At 37.4% G+C, this 19,128-nt stretch overlaps 1 protein-coding gene across 1 annotated transcript; it reads left to right on the top strand.

Annotated features, from left to right (window-relative positions):
- Nucleotides 1–203: 203 nt before the first annotated feature.
- Nucleotides 204–783, top strand: LOC115628760 (TNF receptor-associated factor 6-like). The gene has a single exon (XM_030524975.1). It carries the CDS (start codon nt 204–206, stop codon nt 705–707), a length of 504 nt encoding a protein of 167 aa, XP_030380835.1. The 3' UTR covers nt 708–783.
- The last annotated feature ends 18,345 nt before the right edge of the window (nt 784–19,128 follow it).

Genomic DNA, 19,128 nt, shown 5'->3' with positions numbered 1-19,128 from the left:
AGTGCACATTTATCGGAGACCAGGAAAAAATATTATTAAACTACTGTCAAAAGCACACCTAGCTTCCGGCGCGCTATCATCTCTAATTAAATTGTAAAAATAGTTCATTTTTGCGCAAAAAGTATTATAATTGGGTAATCGGCTTATCCAGGCGTAAACCTTTTGAAAACTAACGCGCGTCAGCAGACTTAAGTCGATTTATGATGAACAACGCATTGACTTCGGCCAATGCCGAATCGCCTTCTGCCAATCCGCCGGCACACGTGATGAACGGCTTCGGACTTTCACGCAACCGCACTCCGGCCAATGCTCGAGCTTCAGCCGAGGTGCCTCTCGACATATTCGAACGTGATGGGGGTCCGGCCCGCCGAACTAGGAGTGCTACGAATGCGCACAACCATCTGCTGCAGTCCAGAAACGCTGAACAAGCCTCTGCAGTGGAAGAAGAGCCCAAACCCAAAACCGTGGAGGGCACTGCAGATGCACGTAAAGCTGCCTTATCACACCACTCGGGCTCCAACACAGATGTGGACGTCTACGAGTGTCCGATGTGCTTTGAGCCCGTCAGGCTCCGCGAACCCATGGCCACTAAATGCGGTCACGTGTTCTGCAGTGTCTGTATAGTGGCCGCACTCCACCAATCTCACAAGTGTCCTTTGTGCAACAAGGAGATGACCAAAAGCCAACTGTTCCGTATTTATCTTTAAACGCGCTACATTATTATTATTCGTGATTGTTTTCTTAACATTCACTTTTGAGTAACACTCGTTATTTCCTTCACATCTGAACAGATCATTGTTTTTCTTTGCTGCACTAGGACATTTCAAATGTCAATCCCATTCGCTTACATATATTCCAAACCTACATATATCATCATGTATGCAATAAATAGTAATTCAGCCATTCATTTGCAATGTTAAGAAATCTGCCAATACTGTAACGACTCAAGATTTAATCGGAGTTATACAAATTTATAGAAATTATATTTCTTTTAAAACAACGTCTCACATTATTTAAAGGGAGACACTTTATAACGGTTTTGTTTATTTTCAGAGGTTGCTTTTAATATTTAATTTAATTAATTTAATTAAATAACTAATTTTTTAGATAACATTTTTCCACATTTGCGGGCCAAATATTGGATTACACGCACTCTTGGCTGTTTTATTTTTGGGTATAAACAGAGTTTAAGGCTAAGCTCGTAGGGTAAAAATATTTTGGAAAAATTGTTGATGATTTTGTTAATAAGTTGCTACTATTGAGACAAATTTTGTGCTCGACTTTTGTTGAAATTATAAAAATAAGTAGCCATTTATTTTTCATATTTTCAAAACTTAGTACACTTGCATTACATTTTACGCTATGAAATAGAAAAATAAATTGAATTCTTGAGATACCATTTGAAATTGGCATTCTTTAGTTTTAATTAAAACAATTTGAATTAAATCGATTATAAAAACATGAAGAGAAATTTTCCCTACAAACTCATTAAGTATTTGGATGCATGTGATTTAATCTCTGAATACATGTATATCTAGATTTTTTTAATCAACTGAACGAACGTGTCAGTCATATACTTTGAACCATTTAGTTTAATTAATCCAAATAAAATTAGCAAAGCTCGTTGTTTTGTTTAATGGACGGATAAGTAATTCAAATAGTTAAGTGGAAATTACAAATATCTTCATCACTTTCAATTGATACATACATTCTTATTATCGATTTAGACATGTCCATCTGTCCGTCTGTATGAACGACTGAGTTTCGGGAACGACAGAGCCCACATTTACCAAACTTTGTGTGTAGGCTGTTCCAGTGCCTAGGCAATACGAGTTCCATTTTTCTTCTTCGCGAAATACAGAATTCCCTCAATATTGTTCAAAGTAACGAAGCTACACAAACTTAACCTTGCACAAGTAATTAATATCCGTACTTTTATTTGGGATTTTATGAAAATCAGTAAATGCGAAGAGAAAATAGTGGACGCGTCCCCTACTTATTCATTTTGAAATTTCCTACGTTTTACGTTTTCGATGAGACATTACAATTTTATTTAAGCTGCGGAGACACCTTCTTGAAAGCGAGCCTTGTTGACATACTTATGCCTACGAGTGTACGTGTTACGTTTGTTTTTCCCTTTTCCCCATTCCCCCCCTCTCATTCTCATTCTGCAGCTCCCCTCCGCCCTCCCCCACACCCATGGCTGGCATGTGTGTGAGGCTCAAGGAGCAAATGTGAAAATTTGCTTAGGCGCCGCTGCTGCGAAAAGTCTTGAGTAAATTGAGCGCTCTGTAAGATACAACTAAATTACACTATGCAAATATTTGCGAAACAAGCAAATACTCACACTTACACACACACACACACATATATATATATATACACAAATACACAGGCAGTGTTGCACGTGTGTTGGTTGTGGCAGCAACGCCTACGGTCGACTGCTGTTCATTAGAAATCAAATAAGCTCTTAGTCGGTCGGCCGGTCGACTGGTCGGTCTGCTGTTTGGTTGCTCGCTGGAGCCTCGCATGCATCTTTGAAATTGCAATTGCGACAATTTAGACCAAAAGAAAACAAAAACAAAAACAGAAACATGAACTCGTAAAACAAATGTTAAAACTGAACTACCCCAGGGCGGCAAATGCTTATGTAAATAAAGCACTCACATACAGCGGGACAAAAACAAAGGCGTGTTATCAAAACACACACACACATACACACACGAACGGCAGCAATCAAAGGCTACATGTACAGTACCGCCTGGCGAGAGCGATAACTTGAGGCCCACAAAAACAGAGCTCACCATCGAACAAAACAACGGCGGGGATGGGCTTTAGTACCTTCAGCAAATGCCTTTAATTTCCTCAATTGACTCCGGTGCGGATATTGAAGTTTTGGAAACAGTAAGGAGCCCAATTATCTATCTAGTATCTGTTTGTCTGTATGAACGCCAAGGATTTTTGAACCACAACCACTAGGGACACCTAACTTGCTACATAGACTTGTACAAGTATTATATACTCAACTTCCGCTGAGTAAGTTTGTTTATGTAACTTTTTACAATACCATATAACTATAACTACTCTACTTTGAAACACACAGAAAACAATTATAAACTCTCATAGTATTAACTTGCCATATATCAAATTTTAAATCTATACGAAGCAACGATTAAAATTCTCCATACATAAAATCCATGTTACGTTAATGCTGTACAGTCTTAATTACTTTAGATCTATTTTGAAACATACAAACAACAATTATGCCATATACTCGAATATAAATCTATAAATTTGAAATCTATACAATTTTTAGCCTTTTTTTGTAGTATCAATTTTGTCAATTCAATTCAATACAATCTCAACTACTCTTAAATTTACCAGACATCACAATATAAATTCAACTACACCTAATTCCGTTTTTACACGGTCTTTTTTCACACGGGTTTGATTTAACACGGTTTGAAAAATAAAAATGTTATATATGGTTATACGACTTTATTCCATTTAGCACGATTCACTTTGCATATGATCTATGTCTTTATTTTACACGTTTTTTAACACGACTTTTTTAGGAACCAATCTACCGTGTAAAAACCGAATTAGCTGTACTTTAATATTTAATTTTTCAGCCTGCTCTCAATATGTATCTTATGTCACCCGTAATTTAATCTACTCTTCAAACTAATTTTTAAAACTTAATCAACAATAAAGACTTCAACACACCATCATCTTGCTAGGGCTTTTTCCCGCTTTCCCCTCCACTCTGCCAAACTAGGAGTATAAATATGCTCATATATTTAAGGTTGATATTTGTAAAATATAAAGAATAAATTGTAAAACAAACTATTCGGCCAAAATAAATAATATTTGAGAAAGAAAAATTATTCATTATTTTGTATACCTCCCAAAGCACCGATCGTTGCAAAAGAACTTTTTTGTTTATACTGATATCTTAATCACATCAGGTATTTTTGTAAAAAGTGCACTTTACTTGAATCAACGATCGATTCCAGGATCACACTAGGTAGTGCTGCTTTATTATTTATTTTTTTTTTTTTATGGCATCATAACCAAATTTTGTTTGAGTTTTATTTAATGCCCCACCATAATCTGAGCTCGGTGCACTATTTTTACATCACATAGGAATGCTTGGCTGTGAATGGATATATGTAGCGGATGGGTAAAGAGTATTTAAGAGTCGGGCAGCCACGACGTTAACTACTCGTCTTTACTTGTTTTTACTTTAAACTACATAACCTACATAATTATGCTTAAAATTGTGTTTGAAAATGTACGATTTATTCACAATTTACAATTCAATTATGAATTCGAGCAAAAGTTCATTTTAGGTGCCAAAAAATATTGTATTCTTTTAAAATTTGTGCAGCAAAATCAACAACAATTTATTAAATAGATTCTTATTGCTATATTATGGAAATAAAAACCTAAAGGTTGGGACAATTGAATAAGCAGACAAAACTGTTGAAATAAATGTATAATAGAGCGTAAAATGGCAATTTAATGAAATTGAAAAAATTGCACTCATCGTCAATCAATCAATAATAATTATCAGGGACTGTAATCATTATGTTATTAAAAAAAATGTAAAAAAGAAAAGAGTTTTTTTTTAATATTATTCATTCCATAACAATATAATGATTTATTTTGACTTCGATTTTTTGAGCAAAAAAATTAAACTCATAAAATAATGATTATTCTTTGTTTTATTTTTTGATCAAAAAAATTTATATGTATTCTTTATTAATGAGCCAAGACGAAACCCTACATATAGTCCAATTTTGGACTAAAAACAACATCCCTATTAAAATATTTTCACTAAAACAGAAATACATAGCTAAATATTAGCAAACATACCGATTTAAAATTACAATTTCAGTTTTATTTTTCGTCAAAAAAATACAAATTTATTTTATGAGTTTTTTTATTCATTTATTTTGCTCAGAAATAATGATTATTGGTTTAGTTGTAAAGTATAACTAAAAATTAATCATAATATTGTGAGAGAATAGAAATTAAAATTTTGAAATCAAGATGAATATGCATAGATAATTCTGAGAGAAGAATATTGGTATAATTCCCGTTTCCTCAAAGTTTCTATAAGTGAATAATTTGTGTGCTTAAAAAAAAATAATGATTACTTGTAATATGTGCGGTCCCTGATTATAATTTTTCTCTATGTTTTAGTTTTTTAAAACCTTTATTGATGCGCTGGACTCTGAACCTAGTTTAAAGAAACAACTAAGCTGATCGACCCTATATTGCGGACTCAGACCAGAGTGTGGTTGCTTTGGCGCAGCAGTAGCTCTGGGGTTAAGGTGTCGGCTTGCAAGCCAATGCGTTCCAGTTTCGAGTCCCACGAGCAACTTTGTTATTTTTGTTTTTATTTTATTAAATTCATTTGAATATGGCCTTAAAATAAAACACAAATAAAAATATAGAAAAGCAAATGCAAATGTATGCTGCACTTCAAAAGATGTTTCAAATTAACATAATAACGAAACAATTTTTGAACAAATATTTTGTAAAAATTTTGGAAACAGAAAACGTGCAAATTCGTTAAATAAATACATAAATACACGTAGCTATTGTTTTACTTCAAAAACACACGCATCCGACTAAATTTATAAAGCAATGGCTTCAAATATGAAGACAAATTGTTTGCTTTAGCAAACTTTTATTTTCCTTCAAATACAATTATTCAAAGCTGTTTATTCTTTGCAATTTGTATGCAGCCGGCAGCTATTACAAAAGCAATCAACAGCAACATGCATACACACATGCATGCATACAAGTATGTACATACATACATACAGACAAGACTATATATAGAAGTAGTATGCACAAATTGAATAAAGCAAACGATCCCGCCTCTCAGAGAGAAAAGCCATGTGTGGCAAAGAGGCGGCAACGCAATTGAGAGCGAAAGATACAAAACCGGTTGCCGCACGTATCTAGCGAATGCGCTGCTTGCTTAGAATTCGCAACCACGAATTCAGCGAACGATAAAATAAATACAAGTTCCATTGCTTGGGCATTCGGGCGGTCGAAGTATCTCACAGCGTCAAGGGTTGGCCACGTCCCCGACTTAATTGTGGCAAAAACACGTCGTTCTAATACAGAAGAAACAAGCAAACGGGGGAGAGAAAACTCCAGTAAAAAATCAAAGTGAACCCTGCCGTCGATGAAGAAAAAGCAGTCGCTCTTCTACGGAGGAAAACCTACGGAAAAATGTTGTGTACCCAGGCAAACAGAAAAAAACGTATGAGAAAAATGATTGAGGAAATCAAATCTACAGATGAAAAAGATGAGAAAAACCAAGAAAAAGAAATGGTTGAAAAAGAAGACAGAGAGAGATGAAAAGCTCTTGTGTTGTAATTGTGTACTTGGCCGGATCGGATCAAAGCAACCAAGCCAAGCCGGACCCAAGCCCCAAGCCAAGCCAGAAAAAGCAAACGAAAAATGTAATGTTGTGGAGCTCGAGCCAAAAACCCAACCTCAGAAGAAGAAAAACACGCAAAAGTCAGTCAACTTTGAAAACTCCAATCTAAGCAGAGAAATAGTTTAGAGTTATAAGCAAAAAGATGAGAGTGGCATTATACCGCACTAACCTACTTACAAAGTGGAGAAAAAGATGAAAAAGGTGTAAAAACCCAACAACACATTGCAAATAAAAAGTAAAATTGAAAAACAACAAAAAAAAATAAAAAAAAAGCTGTGAGGTGCTGGAGCTATATAAAAACAAGAATAGCTTCAATGATCGCCTTTTTGGTTGATCATGGAAGCAGTTTTCTTCATACAAATTGCATTTTGTTTGCCAGTGAGTTCTAGTTTGTTTTCCAAATTAACTGCACAATTAAATGTTTTGAGAAAATCGTATTTCAATTGGTCCCCTTTAAAATCAGTTGTGGAAGCATCTTTGGTTCGCCTTTTTGTTGCTTTTGGCAGCAGTTTCTTTTTCAAATTGACTCCCGTTTTGTTTTTTTTAAACATGCCAATAAGTTACTAGTTTGTTTTATTATATAAATTATTCTAAAAGCATTTCCAAATCAAATGTTAAGTTAAATGTTTTACGAAGAAAACGTTATTCAATTGATCCCCCTTGAGATCAGTTCGGAGATCGGTTTATTTGTAAGTATTTTATTGTGTTTTAAAAACGCTAACAATGCGTTGGGATAAAGACTTTGAAGACCACCAAGAACCAGAATTCAAGACAGCACGTTAAGCAAATCAAGGAATAGATGTTTCGAAACCGAATGTCGATTGGCAACTAGACACATTGCTGGTCAACACCATTTGAAGAGTCATTTCGTTAGAAACAAGACGCACATCGTTCCACAACCACCAACCATCGGTATCTCCTGATTTAGATCCGTTTAACTTCTGGTTATTAAATAAATTGAAAAGATCCCTCCCTTTCGATACGATTGAGGTCCATATCAGAAAGAGTTTTTCGAACGGTTTTCGTATTTTTAAGTTGGAATTTTAACATAATATCATCTATATATTTATTGTGAAATAATATAAAACATCTTATAGTAAAAAATAAAAAAGTTGGACAAATTTTAATGAATAAATCAAGATTCTGAAAGTTATAATAAATAGTGCGGGTCAAATTTGTAACCAATAAATACGAGTATTGGGAAGTGGCTTGGCGTTTCGATCGCTTCCGGTTCCTTGCACTTCCTGCCTTAATCGTCTGTTGTTTAAACCTTAAATGAGTAATTTTCTGAAATATTTTAGCGGACTTCATCGAAATGCCTAAAGATCTTATGACACAGGTTCGTCCAATGGGGTCAACACTTCAGTTGAAAGACCCATGCCCTACCCCTCAAGCGAACTGTTTAACCTTCAACTAATTGCGAAAACGATTAGGCGGTCTGGCAATAATTATACAACAACAACACCATCAACCAAACAAGTGTGTATAAACAAGAACCACAAAATGATTTTGTAAGCGCCTAGTTACAAAAAGTGAGTAACGGATTTGGACACATGGGACAAAGCTTTAGAACAATTAATTATAAATTTATAGAGCAACACCACGGGCACGAAAAGGAGGAGCGGTGCGGAGCGGCGAGGCATTTAAATAACTCAGCAGACGAGCAAAACCAACCCATCAGCCACACACATACACACAGCTATGCGTATATATGTATGTATATATACTGACATCATCACAAACACCCTGGCATCAGGAAGCAAAAACAGCACTAAAAATGGATTTCCATTTAAGGCGGCATGTTGAGCACATTGTTTTTATTAAGTGTCGCATGATATGTGCGAGTCTCACTGAATGAGTGTATGTGTGTGTTTGTGTTTGTGTGTGTGTGTGTGTGTGTGTATGTGTGCATGTCTAACGCGCCATACACATAAACACTTCAAGTGGCAACATGACGTGCAACTAATCCGCTGCCCAAAAAATATGTTACAAGTGGGCAAAGCCAGCCTCTGGCCGAGCCACGCAACGAGCTGGCAACAAAGCAGCCGATAGACGACGACGACGACGACCTTGCACAGTGGCAGCAACCGCTGAAAACTATGATTTAGAATGATTTTAAAAAAATCCTCTTTATACCCTCTTTCTTTGTCGACTCTCCTAATCCCCGCCTTACATAGTTTTGTCCACACGCTAAGAAGAGGACTTTTTTTTGAAACGCCACTTTTGTTCTTAAATCTAGCCCAATCAAGATTGAACATTGTGTGATTGAACATTGTATGATTGAGCTTTGTAATGTATATAAATATATTTATTATTTAATGACACACACACACAGAGTTTCATCCACATGATGAGAAGAAGAATTGGTTCTAAAACGACACTTTTGTTCTTAAATCAAGCCCAATCAAAATTAATCATTGTGTGATTGAAGTTTGTGATATATGTATGTATATTTACTATTTATTATAATCCCTCCCTACAGAGTTTCGTCCACATGATGAGAAGAAGAATTGGTTCTAAAACGACACTTTTGTTCTTAGATCAAGCCCAATCAAAATTAATCATTGTGTGATTGAAGTTTGTGATATATGTATGTATATTTACTATTTATTATAATCCCTCCCTACAGAGTTTCGTCCACATGATGAGAAGAAGAATTGGTTCTAAAACGACACTTTTGTTCTTAGATCAAGCCCAATCAAAATTAATCATTGTGTGATTGAAGTTTGTAATATATGTATGTATATTTACTATTTATTATAATCCCTCCCTACAGAGTTTCGTCCACATGATGAGAAGAAGAATTGGTTCTAAAACGACACTTTTGTTCTTAAATCAAGCCCAATCAAGATTGAACATTGTGTGATTGAACTTTGTAATTTGTGTAAATATATTTATTATTTATTATAATCCCTCCCTACAGAGTTTCGTCCACATGATAAGAAGAGGAAATTGTTCTGAAACCACAGTTTCCTTCTTCAATGTACCCCAATGAAGATTGACCATTATGTGATTGATGTTTTTGATGATATATATACATTTGTTATTAGAATTTCTTGTACTACATGTTCTTTAGACAATTCTGTGCCTAATTGAATTAAAGCGCCGCGTAAACAATATATTCTAATACTCTAATCGGGCAACTGTTCAAAAGCATTTTACATATGATTTTAAAACTGATGGTGATGATGGATTTTTTTCCGCACTATGTCAGCCACTATTTTGGAAGCTTAGTCCAAACCGCATCCGAATGCTAAAAACATGAAATTTGATTTGAAAAGCTTTTCAGAAAACTAATTACTTTCAAGACTAGACTGAACCACTGTGCCCCTCGTGCTGTTGTAGGAACTGGGGAGCGGGAGAAGCTAGAGCTGGGTTCATCATAAAAACAGCTGCTGCATGGACAATAGAAAAGGGTGGGGGAGGACGTGGAAAGCGGGTCACAGTGCGCGCGCTAAATAGTTTGAAAATAGTTGTGAACCCTTTCATCAAGCAACTGCCCGCACAGCCAGCCAGCCAGCCAGCCAGTCAACCGCCCTTCCCCTCCCCCTCTCCCCAGGAGAACTTGATTCGAGGCTTAGCAGCAGGGGGGAGGAGGACTGGGTGGAAGCAGTAGTGGCAGAGCATTTGCTGCCATTTGCTATTCTTTCGTTTTATTTTATTTCATTTTATTTTTTATACGACCTTTTTTGTCATATTTTCTGTAACATTTTGTCAGTGGCGCTGAAGCTAAAGCTGATGTTGAGGCTGATGATGTGGATGTTGCTCCCAGATGCAGAGCAGTGCCGACGACGACTTATTAACGGCACACTGAGAAATGAGAATGATGCAGAATTGAATGCAATCGGTCCTCAATCAATTTCACAAATCCATCGGCAGTAAATGAAAATAGCTTTGGGATTTGAAAAGAACCCAAAAATTACTACGAAAAAAATTATAATTTTTTTCAAGTTAGTCGATGAGAACAACACTTGAAAACTGAACTAGCTATAGTATATTTTCAAAAAACAAATAATTGTTTAAACTTAATAAAAATAATCAATAAATTTCAAGTGAAATGAATCAAATAACACTTAAGAAAATATAATAAAAAATTGGACAAAATAATTTCGAACAAAGTACTTAACAAAATGTACCAACTTTTTGTCGTATTTATTTATTTCGCGCACCTTAAAATAATTATTCTGCTAAGAATCCTAATTATATTTAAAGTAATATCCTTACTATCATAGCTTGCCGGACTGGCAATCAAACTTTCCCCACCGGCATGAAGATTTTGTTTTTAGAATTAGGTTTTTTTATAATGTCTCTGACCACACATAGCTGTAAATCGAGGCATAGCTGACCGAAAGGAAAATAAAATTCCCCCAATGTGTCGGAGGCATTAAATATAGTACATTATTATTGCCCCTTTTTTTAGAGTTTCTTATCTTTAGGTTTAAATTATTGTGTTCCATATTTTGAAAATATAAGATATCTTGATATTACTATAAAATATAGAACATATATATTTTGTAATCCATATCGACAGCACAATTTGTTGATTTAAAGAAATAGAAATTTACGAATATTTTTAAAACATGGTCTTAGACTAAATCAGAGTACTTGTATATCGGTCAGAAATACCTATAAACATAGTACTATATCTTACACTATTTTTTGTCGGTGCATCGGGGAATGAAGAAGGCAGCGGTTTTGCGGGAAAGTGAGGAAACTAGCTGCGCTGCTTTGCGCTGATAAATGAAAAGCGGTCTGTATGTTTGCCTAACTGAGGGAATGATATGGTGTATGTACCAACATAAATATACATACACACACACACACACATATATTCTTACTATGTGTATAGGGTATGTGTGTGTGTGTGTGTGTGTGTGTGAGTCTGTGTGAATGGCTGCCAAAATGAATGTTTCAACTAAATGAATAAATGGAAATTAGTGCCAAAAGGCAACGGACAACGTTGCGCAAAAAGAGGCAAAGACGGGGATGGAAAAATGAACTGATGGACAGATGGAGAGATGAAGAGATGGACGGATGCACGGATGCACGGATGGATGCAGGGAACAGAGCACAGAATGTTTTTACACTTTGCTTTAAATTCATTAGTGAGGCAAATGCAATGCACTGCATCGTTTTAGATACTGACCTTGTCAGGGTTCAACGGCAATATCAAATAGATGTACACACATACATGAACATATATGTATGCATATAAGTGTGTGTGTGTGTGTGTATTTTCAACAAACAGCAGCTGCTATTGACAAATTGTGCAACAAAACAAGGCACGCGCCAAACGAACAAACAACTAAATAAACAGGCAACAGAAATGGGGGGAAATGTAAATGAAATCGAGTTTAAAAAGTAGGCAAAAAAAAAAAAGAAAATGGCACAGCAGACTCGATTCTGAAACGTGGCCAGCACCCACACACAAAGTACATACATACAAGTATGTGACACGCCCACTTCCACACCCTCCCCTTCCCCCTTTCCTTGCAGCTATATAACGCCCCAATGGCACAGAAACATACAGCGGCATCGGAGGCACAATTATGCAGCGACGGGAAGGGTTTTAATGCAAATTGTTTTAATTGCAGTTTAAATGCAACGATTTATTCCGCCCGACGCCTTCTTTTATGCGACTATTTAAAGTTGTGTCTAGCAAGTCATGAATATTATCGGATAATGCAGCCGGGAGCTGTCGAATGGGGATGGGTATGGCACTGGGACCTGGGACTGGAGCTGGGAGTGGAACTGGGAGTGGAACTGGGAGTGGAACTGGGAGTGGAACTGGGAGTGGAACTGGGAGTGGGAGTGGGACTGGGACTGAGGCGTGGTGCATTGAAGCGTACGCATATCTATCATTAATATAGAGCTGCAGTCAGCTGCTGTTGTTGCCCCGCAAGTCTGCTGCACAAAAAAATAAAAATAAAATGCCACACCACCTCAGTCTCGCACACACACACACACCAATACAATGCACACACACATGCTTTTGCACTTGCACATAAGAAGCCATGAATGGCTGCCATTGTGCTGAGGTTGGTTGCAGCCTTTTGAGGGGCGGGGGAGGCAGCTGGGAGGTGGGAGGTGGGAGCTGGCTGCCAGGCAGGCGACTGACTGCTGAACTACTGCCAACTGCAATTAATCATTTTTCTATCATTTTCAGATTTTTTACTCACACCGACACCCGTGCACCATGCCTGGCAAGTTATGATTTTTTATTCCTTTCCCTTCTTTTTGCTACCCATTTGTGTTTTATTTTCTAGCATTGCCCGCATGCAAGCAATAGGCATATATATGTACATATAGTCGCATATCTATATACATATAGTATGTTATGGTATTCGCCTAAAATATAGAAAAGCAGGCAACACTGGAAGCAGCCAGCAGTTGGTGAGTTTGAAAATACTTAGTGCTTAGTATGTCCTCTAATTTTTAAATTTAAATAAATAAAAGCATTTCAAAAATATTTCACTTATCTGCAGCTTTAAAAAAATTATCATGGATGCAAAGCAAAGTTTAATATTCGTAAAAATGTATTTTATTAATATTCGAAAAAGCACGCACCATAAATGGGCACGACCAAAAAAATATACATATAATATCAATTTAATGGTTGTATTGGAATAATTTAATGTGAGTTAACTTTTGTTTTACATGGGTGAGAGAAACTTGTTTAATTACTAAACAATGATTGATGACTAATTCACATTTGGCTTGAAAATAATGGCTAGAAAATGGTAATTGCTTTTGGTTATCGACCTAAAACATAGTTAGAAAATGACCGCAGTAAATAGCTAAAAAATGGATAGAAAAATACTTATAAGTAGCTAGAGCAAGGACGAAAAAGCCGCTAAAAGTCCGCCAGAAAATTTCCAGAAAACTCACAAAAAAAATAAATAGAAACCCCGTTAGAAAATTGCTAGAAACAGCGCCCTTAATAGCTATAAACACCCGCTAAAAAATAGATAGGAATCCCCCCATCGCCGATGGTCCAGGTTTTAAGAGCCGCAGAGCCTGAAAAACCTGAACACCACACGAAATGGCGACTCTTAAAAAATATAAATACCATTGGTTTCGTCACCGAAAACGTTGCCAATCCAGCGTTCAAAGCACTCACATACGAAAAAACACACATCAGAAAAAAATACAGCTTTTCACACATACTGTCCATGCATTTGTGGAAAAATATGTATTTGTAATTTGATAGTTGAAAAAATTCAATTATTATTAATGCCATTTATTAAAATTAGCGCTTATTATAATTTTGTGTAAACTAAAAAGTGGACCTAACGTGCCATTAAATCGAACTGCTACTTCCTTAAAAACCTTTGTTCACTAAATGCTTAGAGTATTTCAGAAAAACTGTTCTGCTGCTGCGGAAAGCAAGATAATTGAAAATATTAACCACATACTATACAAATGTGTTCGACCTCAAGAGACCTTAAAAGAAAGGCTCCCCCATCTATGCGGACTCAGAGCTGCTGGCAGGTTCCTGAAACTCGCGAAGCAATGTCTAGTTAAAGGGACAATCAATTCGAATGGGGGAACTTTTGACTTGTTCTATTGCTAATAGAGTATAGTTTGTCTGTATGCATGTATGTGTGTGTGTGTGTATGTGTGTGTGTGTGTTTGTATGCGTGTGTGGCAGGCAGACTAGACAATGCGAGTCATATTCACTGTCGATTAGCACGTCAGTAATTTGCTAAAGCCGCGACTCTGACAAAATGCTATCGAAACTTTCGCAGACGAACACGGAAAGAAGCTTTGCCAGTGGCAGACAAACCGCACCCAGTCAGTCAGTCAGCCATTCAGTCAGCCATTCAGTCAACCAGTCAAGTAGTCAGGAGGGAAGTGTCTTGTGAAGAGACATGGCGCAACCGCAACTGCAACTGAACGGTGTAAAGCATGCGCCGATGTCACGAATTGACAACGCAATTGGCAGCGCCACGCCCCCCTGCTAGCGTAGTCCATGAGCGTGGCGTTCGGGCTCTATCGAATAGTCAATATATACATATACATATGTATGTACTACTTGTATATGTATGTATATGTGTATATGTGTATATGTGCGCGCCCAGGCTCATTAAACTGCATCAATGCACAGCTAAACGATTTCTAATGGCGCTACATGCTTCGTCCTACTCCTGGATTGGGTCAATTGGACTTGGCTGAACTTTTGTGCATCCCAAAAACCGAAAGCCAGGCAAAGTACACAACTTTTGATGGTCATTGATGTTGATACATCCGTCGAAGGCAAGCCACCAAGGCGACACTTGCGCCGGAGTGGGCATTTACGGGTGGGGTATGGGGGGACTTGTGGGAACACACTTCCTGACAGAAGCAGCTAACAAGCCAACGAAGCTGAAGCTAGGGAATGCAACAAATTAGAGATGAACACTGACAAGACCACTACAAGGTACTCACGAAAATGAGACCAAAATAATACAAGAATTTATTTCCAAAGACCTTGCAACGCCAAAAACAATCGCAATCTCTCATGAAGGGTTTTTATGCCTTATGTGTATTTCAGATTTTTTCTAATTATTCGAGACATATGTACAAAGTATTTCAAAGTCGAGATACCCGACATTAGCTTCTCCACTTGTTTTCCCTTAGGTTTTTGCAAAGAATGCATCTCCAACCCCATAAGGTATATAAACAAGTACAAATCGATCTACATATGTCCGTCTGTATGAACGCATACATTTCTGAAACGGCTAAGCACAATTTTACCAAACTTGGTAGGTAGACTCTGCTTTGATTGTCTCCTCTTTCTCCCCCCCCCCCCCCCCCCCCCCTCTTTCTCCATCAATGTTGTCCGCAATTCCAAGGCCATACAAACTCAACATTTCAATACTTGAATTATTTATAGTTCTCTATCCGACTGTATGAACAGCGATAGTTTTTTAATCATAACAGCTGGGAATCTAGCTAACAAACTTGAAATGTAGACTGGTCTTATTCATATCCGGATTAAGTTTATTACAAACCATATATAGCATCACTACTTTATATACATAGCTGCCATAGAACAGATTGGAAAAAATCACTCTTAGTACGGTAAATTTTTTCTTTTAAAAAGATATTCTTTTTAATATTTATATGTTTAATATGTTTAATATGTGTATATGTTTTTTATGTTTCATCGCAATGTGAAATCTTATCACAATCGGAATAAAGCGTAGTTCAAAGCACTTTTTTACAAATAAATTCATTTGGAAATATGTGTACTAAATAGAGGGAAAAGGGTGGTTATAGGATATTCAAAAGCTACGTTCTACCTAAAAGCTGATGGAATCCAATTCAATCAAATGAGAGTAGGTTCTATATGAAAGCAGTTGTGTCTGAGCCCAAAAATAAATGTAGCTCCAATTAATTAGACTTTTGACTGGAAAGAAAGCAAAACATCTAATAAAATAACCATCGTTTAGTTTGAGCGTCCTTCTCTATCACGAAATAACGAGCCAGCAGCCAACACTGACAACCCGGGGGACATTTGTTCAGAATGGTCAGGTTAAGTGTTTTATGAACTTGTTCAATATGAAGTCATAGTGCGTGTGTGTGTGTGGGTGGGTGTGTGCGTGCATCTGTGCGTCTATGTGACTTGCTGTCGAAGCCACCGATATATAACTAGGCATGTACCTATGTTTGTATGTACGTCACGAGCTAACCCTATGACTTTCTCTTGCCTGAGCCTTTGAAGCTTTTAATTTGATTTTCGTTCAAGTGCGGTTTTCGATTCACCTGTCCAGGCATGTGCACCCACACACATACACACACACACACACAGACACACACATACATTTGTATTTTCATGCATAAATATATGGACATACATCTGTACATATTTGTGGCTCTGCGGTCAGGTTGCATTGAACTTGAGCTGCTGCTGCCTTTTTGCGAATACCAAGTCCAAAAAGCATGTCCAGCTAGCCTTAATGAGCGAACAGCACACACGTCTTAATTAAATCCAACTACTGTACATCGCCAGGACACCAGCCCAGTACCGACCAACAACACCAACAACTATACCTAACCTTCAGCTACAACAAACAGCCTGTCGATTGCTTTTTGAAGCAACAAACTTTAATTCGAATTTTTGGGCAGAAAAACTGCAACCAAAAAAAAAAACTCGTTAAGAAACTTTTGAGGTATACTTTTTAAGCAAAGCATAAGCAAACCTTCTGATAAATACCGCCCTTCCTTCAGTAACCTATAACTTATTATACATTTACATATCTTTAAGATTATGTCTGATCAAAATAACAATACATATCTTCATGCGATGCCACAAAAAACACCAAATTAATTTCGAAAATGTGACAACTTGATAGAAAATTAATATAAATGTTCGTTTGTTAGATCTATAACGTCTCCGATTGCATTTGGTTGTGAATCGGGGCATACGTTCTACTTCCTATATCGCTTTGAAACTGTTTAGTGGAATCGCCCTCAAAACAAAAGCCAGTTATTACCAGCATTGAGAAAGTTTCTTTCTCAAAACAGGTGTTATTTAATTAAAATACAGCATACTTTACAGTTCTCTAGTACGACCAGTGCTTGTGTTTGAGGTCCTAAATATAAATTGCATTAGGACCGCATTAAGTCGGTCCAGAAACAATTTCTTCTTTTTATACCCTGTACCCGTAGGGTAAAAAGGGTATATTAGGTTTGTGCAAAGTATGTAACATGCAGAAGGAAGCATCTCCGACCCCATAAAGTATATATATTCTGAATCAGCATGACGAGAGAAATCGATCTAGACATGTCCGTCCGTCCGTCCGTCTGTCCGTCTGGATGAACGCAAGGATCTCAAAAACTATAAAAGCTAGAATAACCAAAGTTGGCATCCAGATTCTCCTAGGTCCGAGTAAGGACGAGTTTATTTTATTTTTTTTAATTTTTCCCCCCTTCCCCCGCTACAGAATTTCGACAATAGCGTCCACATTTCAAATGCTACCTAAACCAAACTTTGCGCACATAATTTCTATTCTACTGTTGTTTAAAATTTTATCAAATTCGGTCAATTCTAAGAAAAGTTATTAGCGAAACAAATTCTCGCCAGTACAACCCCACCAAACTGCAGCAACTAGTTCGCTCTTCCTCTTCCTCTTTTTGCTGCTGCTATGGGCGCATATAACTCAGTGACGGAAGTTTACCTGGGTACAGGGTATTACACTTCTTTCGTTCTTGCGTTCTCTCTTGTTGCTCTTCTTCTTCTTATTATTAACCTTTACCTATGCCTTTAGCATTAGCTCAACGTGGGAAAGTTCTTGGTGTTCTGTTGATTGTCGGAGATATTGATTCCTCTATGCTTTTACATTTTTCTGTACCTTCCAACAAGGAACTTTTGCACAATCCTTGTCGAGTATTATGCTCTGATTATAATAATTTCTAATTTCTCAAGTGAACTCACTCTCACCTTACGGAACTCTTCTATTTGCAACTACCTGACTGATCATTATTCAGTGATTCTCCTCATTTTAGCTTTTAATTATATTTTTTTTTATTATTTAAGTATTTTAATTTCAATTTATTATTAGTTTAAGTTAATTATACTTTTCTATTTTATAATGCTATTTCTTTATCTCAATTTCTTTTTTGTCAGGTCTAATAACGCCTCTGACTACTCTTTGCTGTGAATCGAAGCATAGCCGTTTCGCAAAAAAAAAGTCCCCCCACCGAGGCGGATTCGTTAATAGATATTTTTGTAATTTTTATAGCCTTTTTGATTTCTTTAGTTTTATTTAGTTTAAACGCTCTATTGTATTGTATTTTTTTAAATAAATTAAATTAAATAAAAATATAAAAAAATATATAAGCTTACCCGCTCCGTTTGAAATCTATTTGCTTGAAAATTAGAGTTACATTTCCACAATGTCTGTTCAGTTCGAATGCCTATCCAGATACGAGTACTTGAGTCACACATTGTCAAGCATATTTGAAACATTTTTGAAATAATTTTATTTGCCGGTCAAAATCTTTTCGTATTTTGCCAATATGTTGAAATATCTGGCTGGAATATTCGCGAAGCCCCGCAACGATTATGTCGACGGTCGTCTGATCAGTCCCCTAAGCCCCGGTCAGCGGGACGTGGTCGGACCGCGCGGCTGCGCCCGCAGGAACTCCAAGGTGAAGATCCTGCGCCACTACAGCAGTAGTAGCAGCAACGGCGGCTTCGGTACCAGCAGCGGCAGCGGCAGTGGCGGCAGCAGCTCGTGTGGCAGCCAGTGGCGAATTGCGGCGAGAAGTCATCTGCCGAGCTACCGGCCCCATAATGGGGCTAACATTTGCTGCGTACGCCAGCCGTCAACAACCTCGCCCAGCAGCTCCGAAATGTGTCTGGAAGTGCCGGAGACTTACATAGCCAATGTGGAGACATCGTCCCTGGACGAGGTAGAGGCATCTGGCTCCAGCGAACTTGAGCCTGAGATCGCCAAGCCATCTGGAAAGTCTCCACAGCCCATCAACCCCGTCGAGGCGTGCGAGGATGAGATACAGGTGTTGCGTACCGTTGTGCTGGATGAACTTCTGCGCAGCTGCTCTCTGGATAATCTAGATTTTGAGCTTCCGCCCATGCCGCCACCGGCCACGCCCATCCAGAGTGACCCCGACATGCCAGCAAGCTTGTGTAAATCAGTCTCCAATAGCGCCGAGGCGTT

This window comes from Scaptodrosophila lebanonensis, unplaced genomic scaffold (assembly GCF_003285725.1).
Source record: "Scaptodrosophila lebanonensis strain 11010-0011.00,11010-0021.00 unplaced genomic scaffold, SlebRS2 tig00000123-arrow-arrow-pilon, whole genome shotgun sequence".
NCBI lineage: Eukaryota > Metazoa > Arthropoda > Insecta > Diptera > Drosophilidae > Scaptodrosophila > Scaptodrosophila lebanonensis.
Note: the sequence above shows the minus strand (reverse complement) of the source record. Positions and strands in the feature narration are given on the sequence as shown.

Coding starts and splice junctions, on each gene's coding strand:
- LOC115628760 (XM_030524975.1), top strand. CDS start 204: ATGAACAACGCATTGACTTCGGCCAATGCCGAATCGCCTTCTGCCAAT.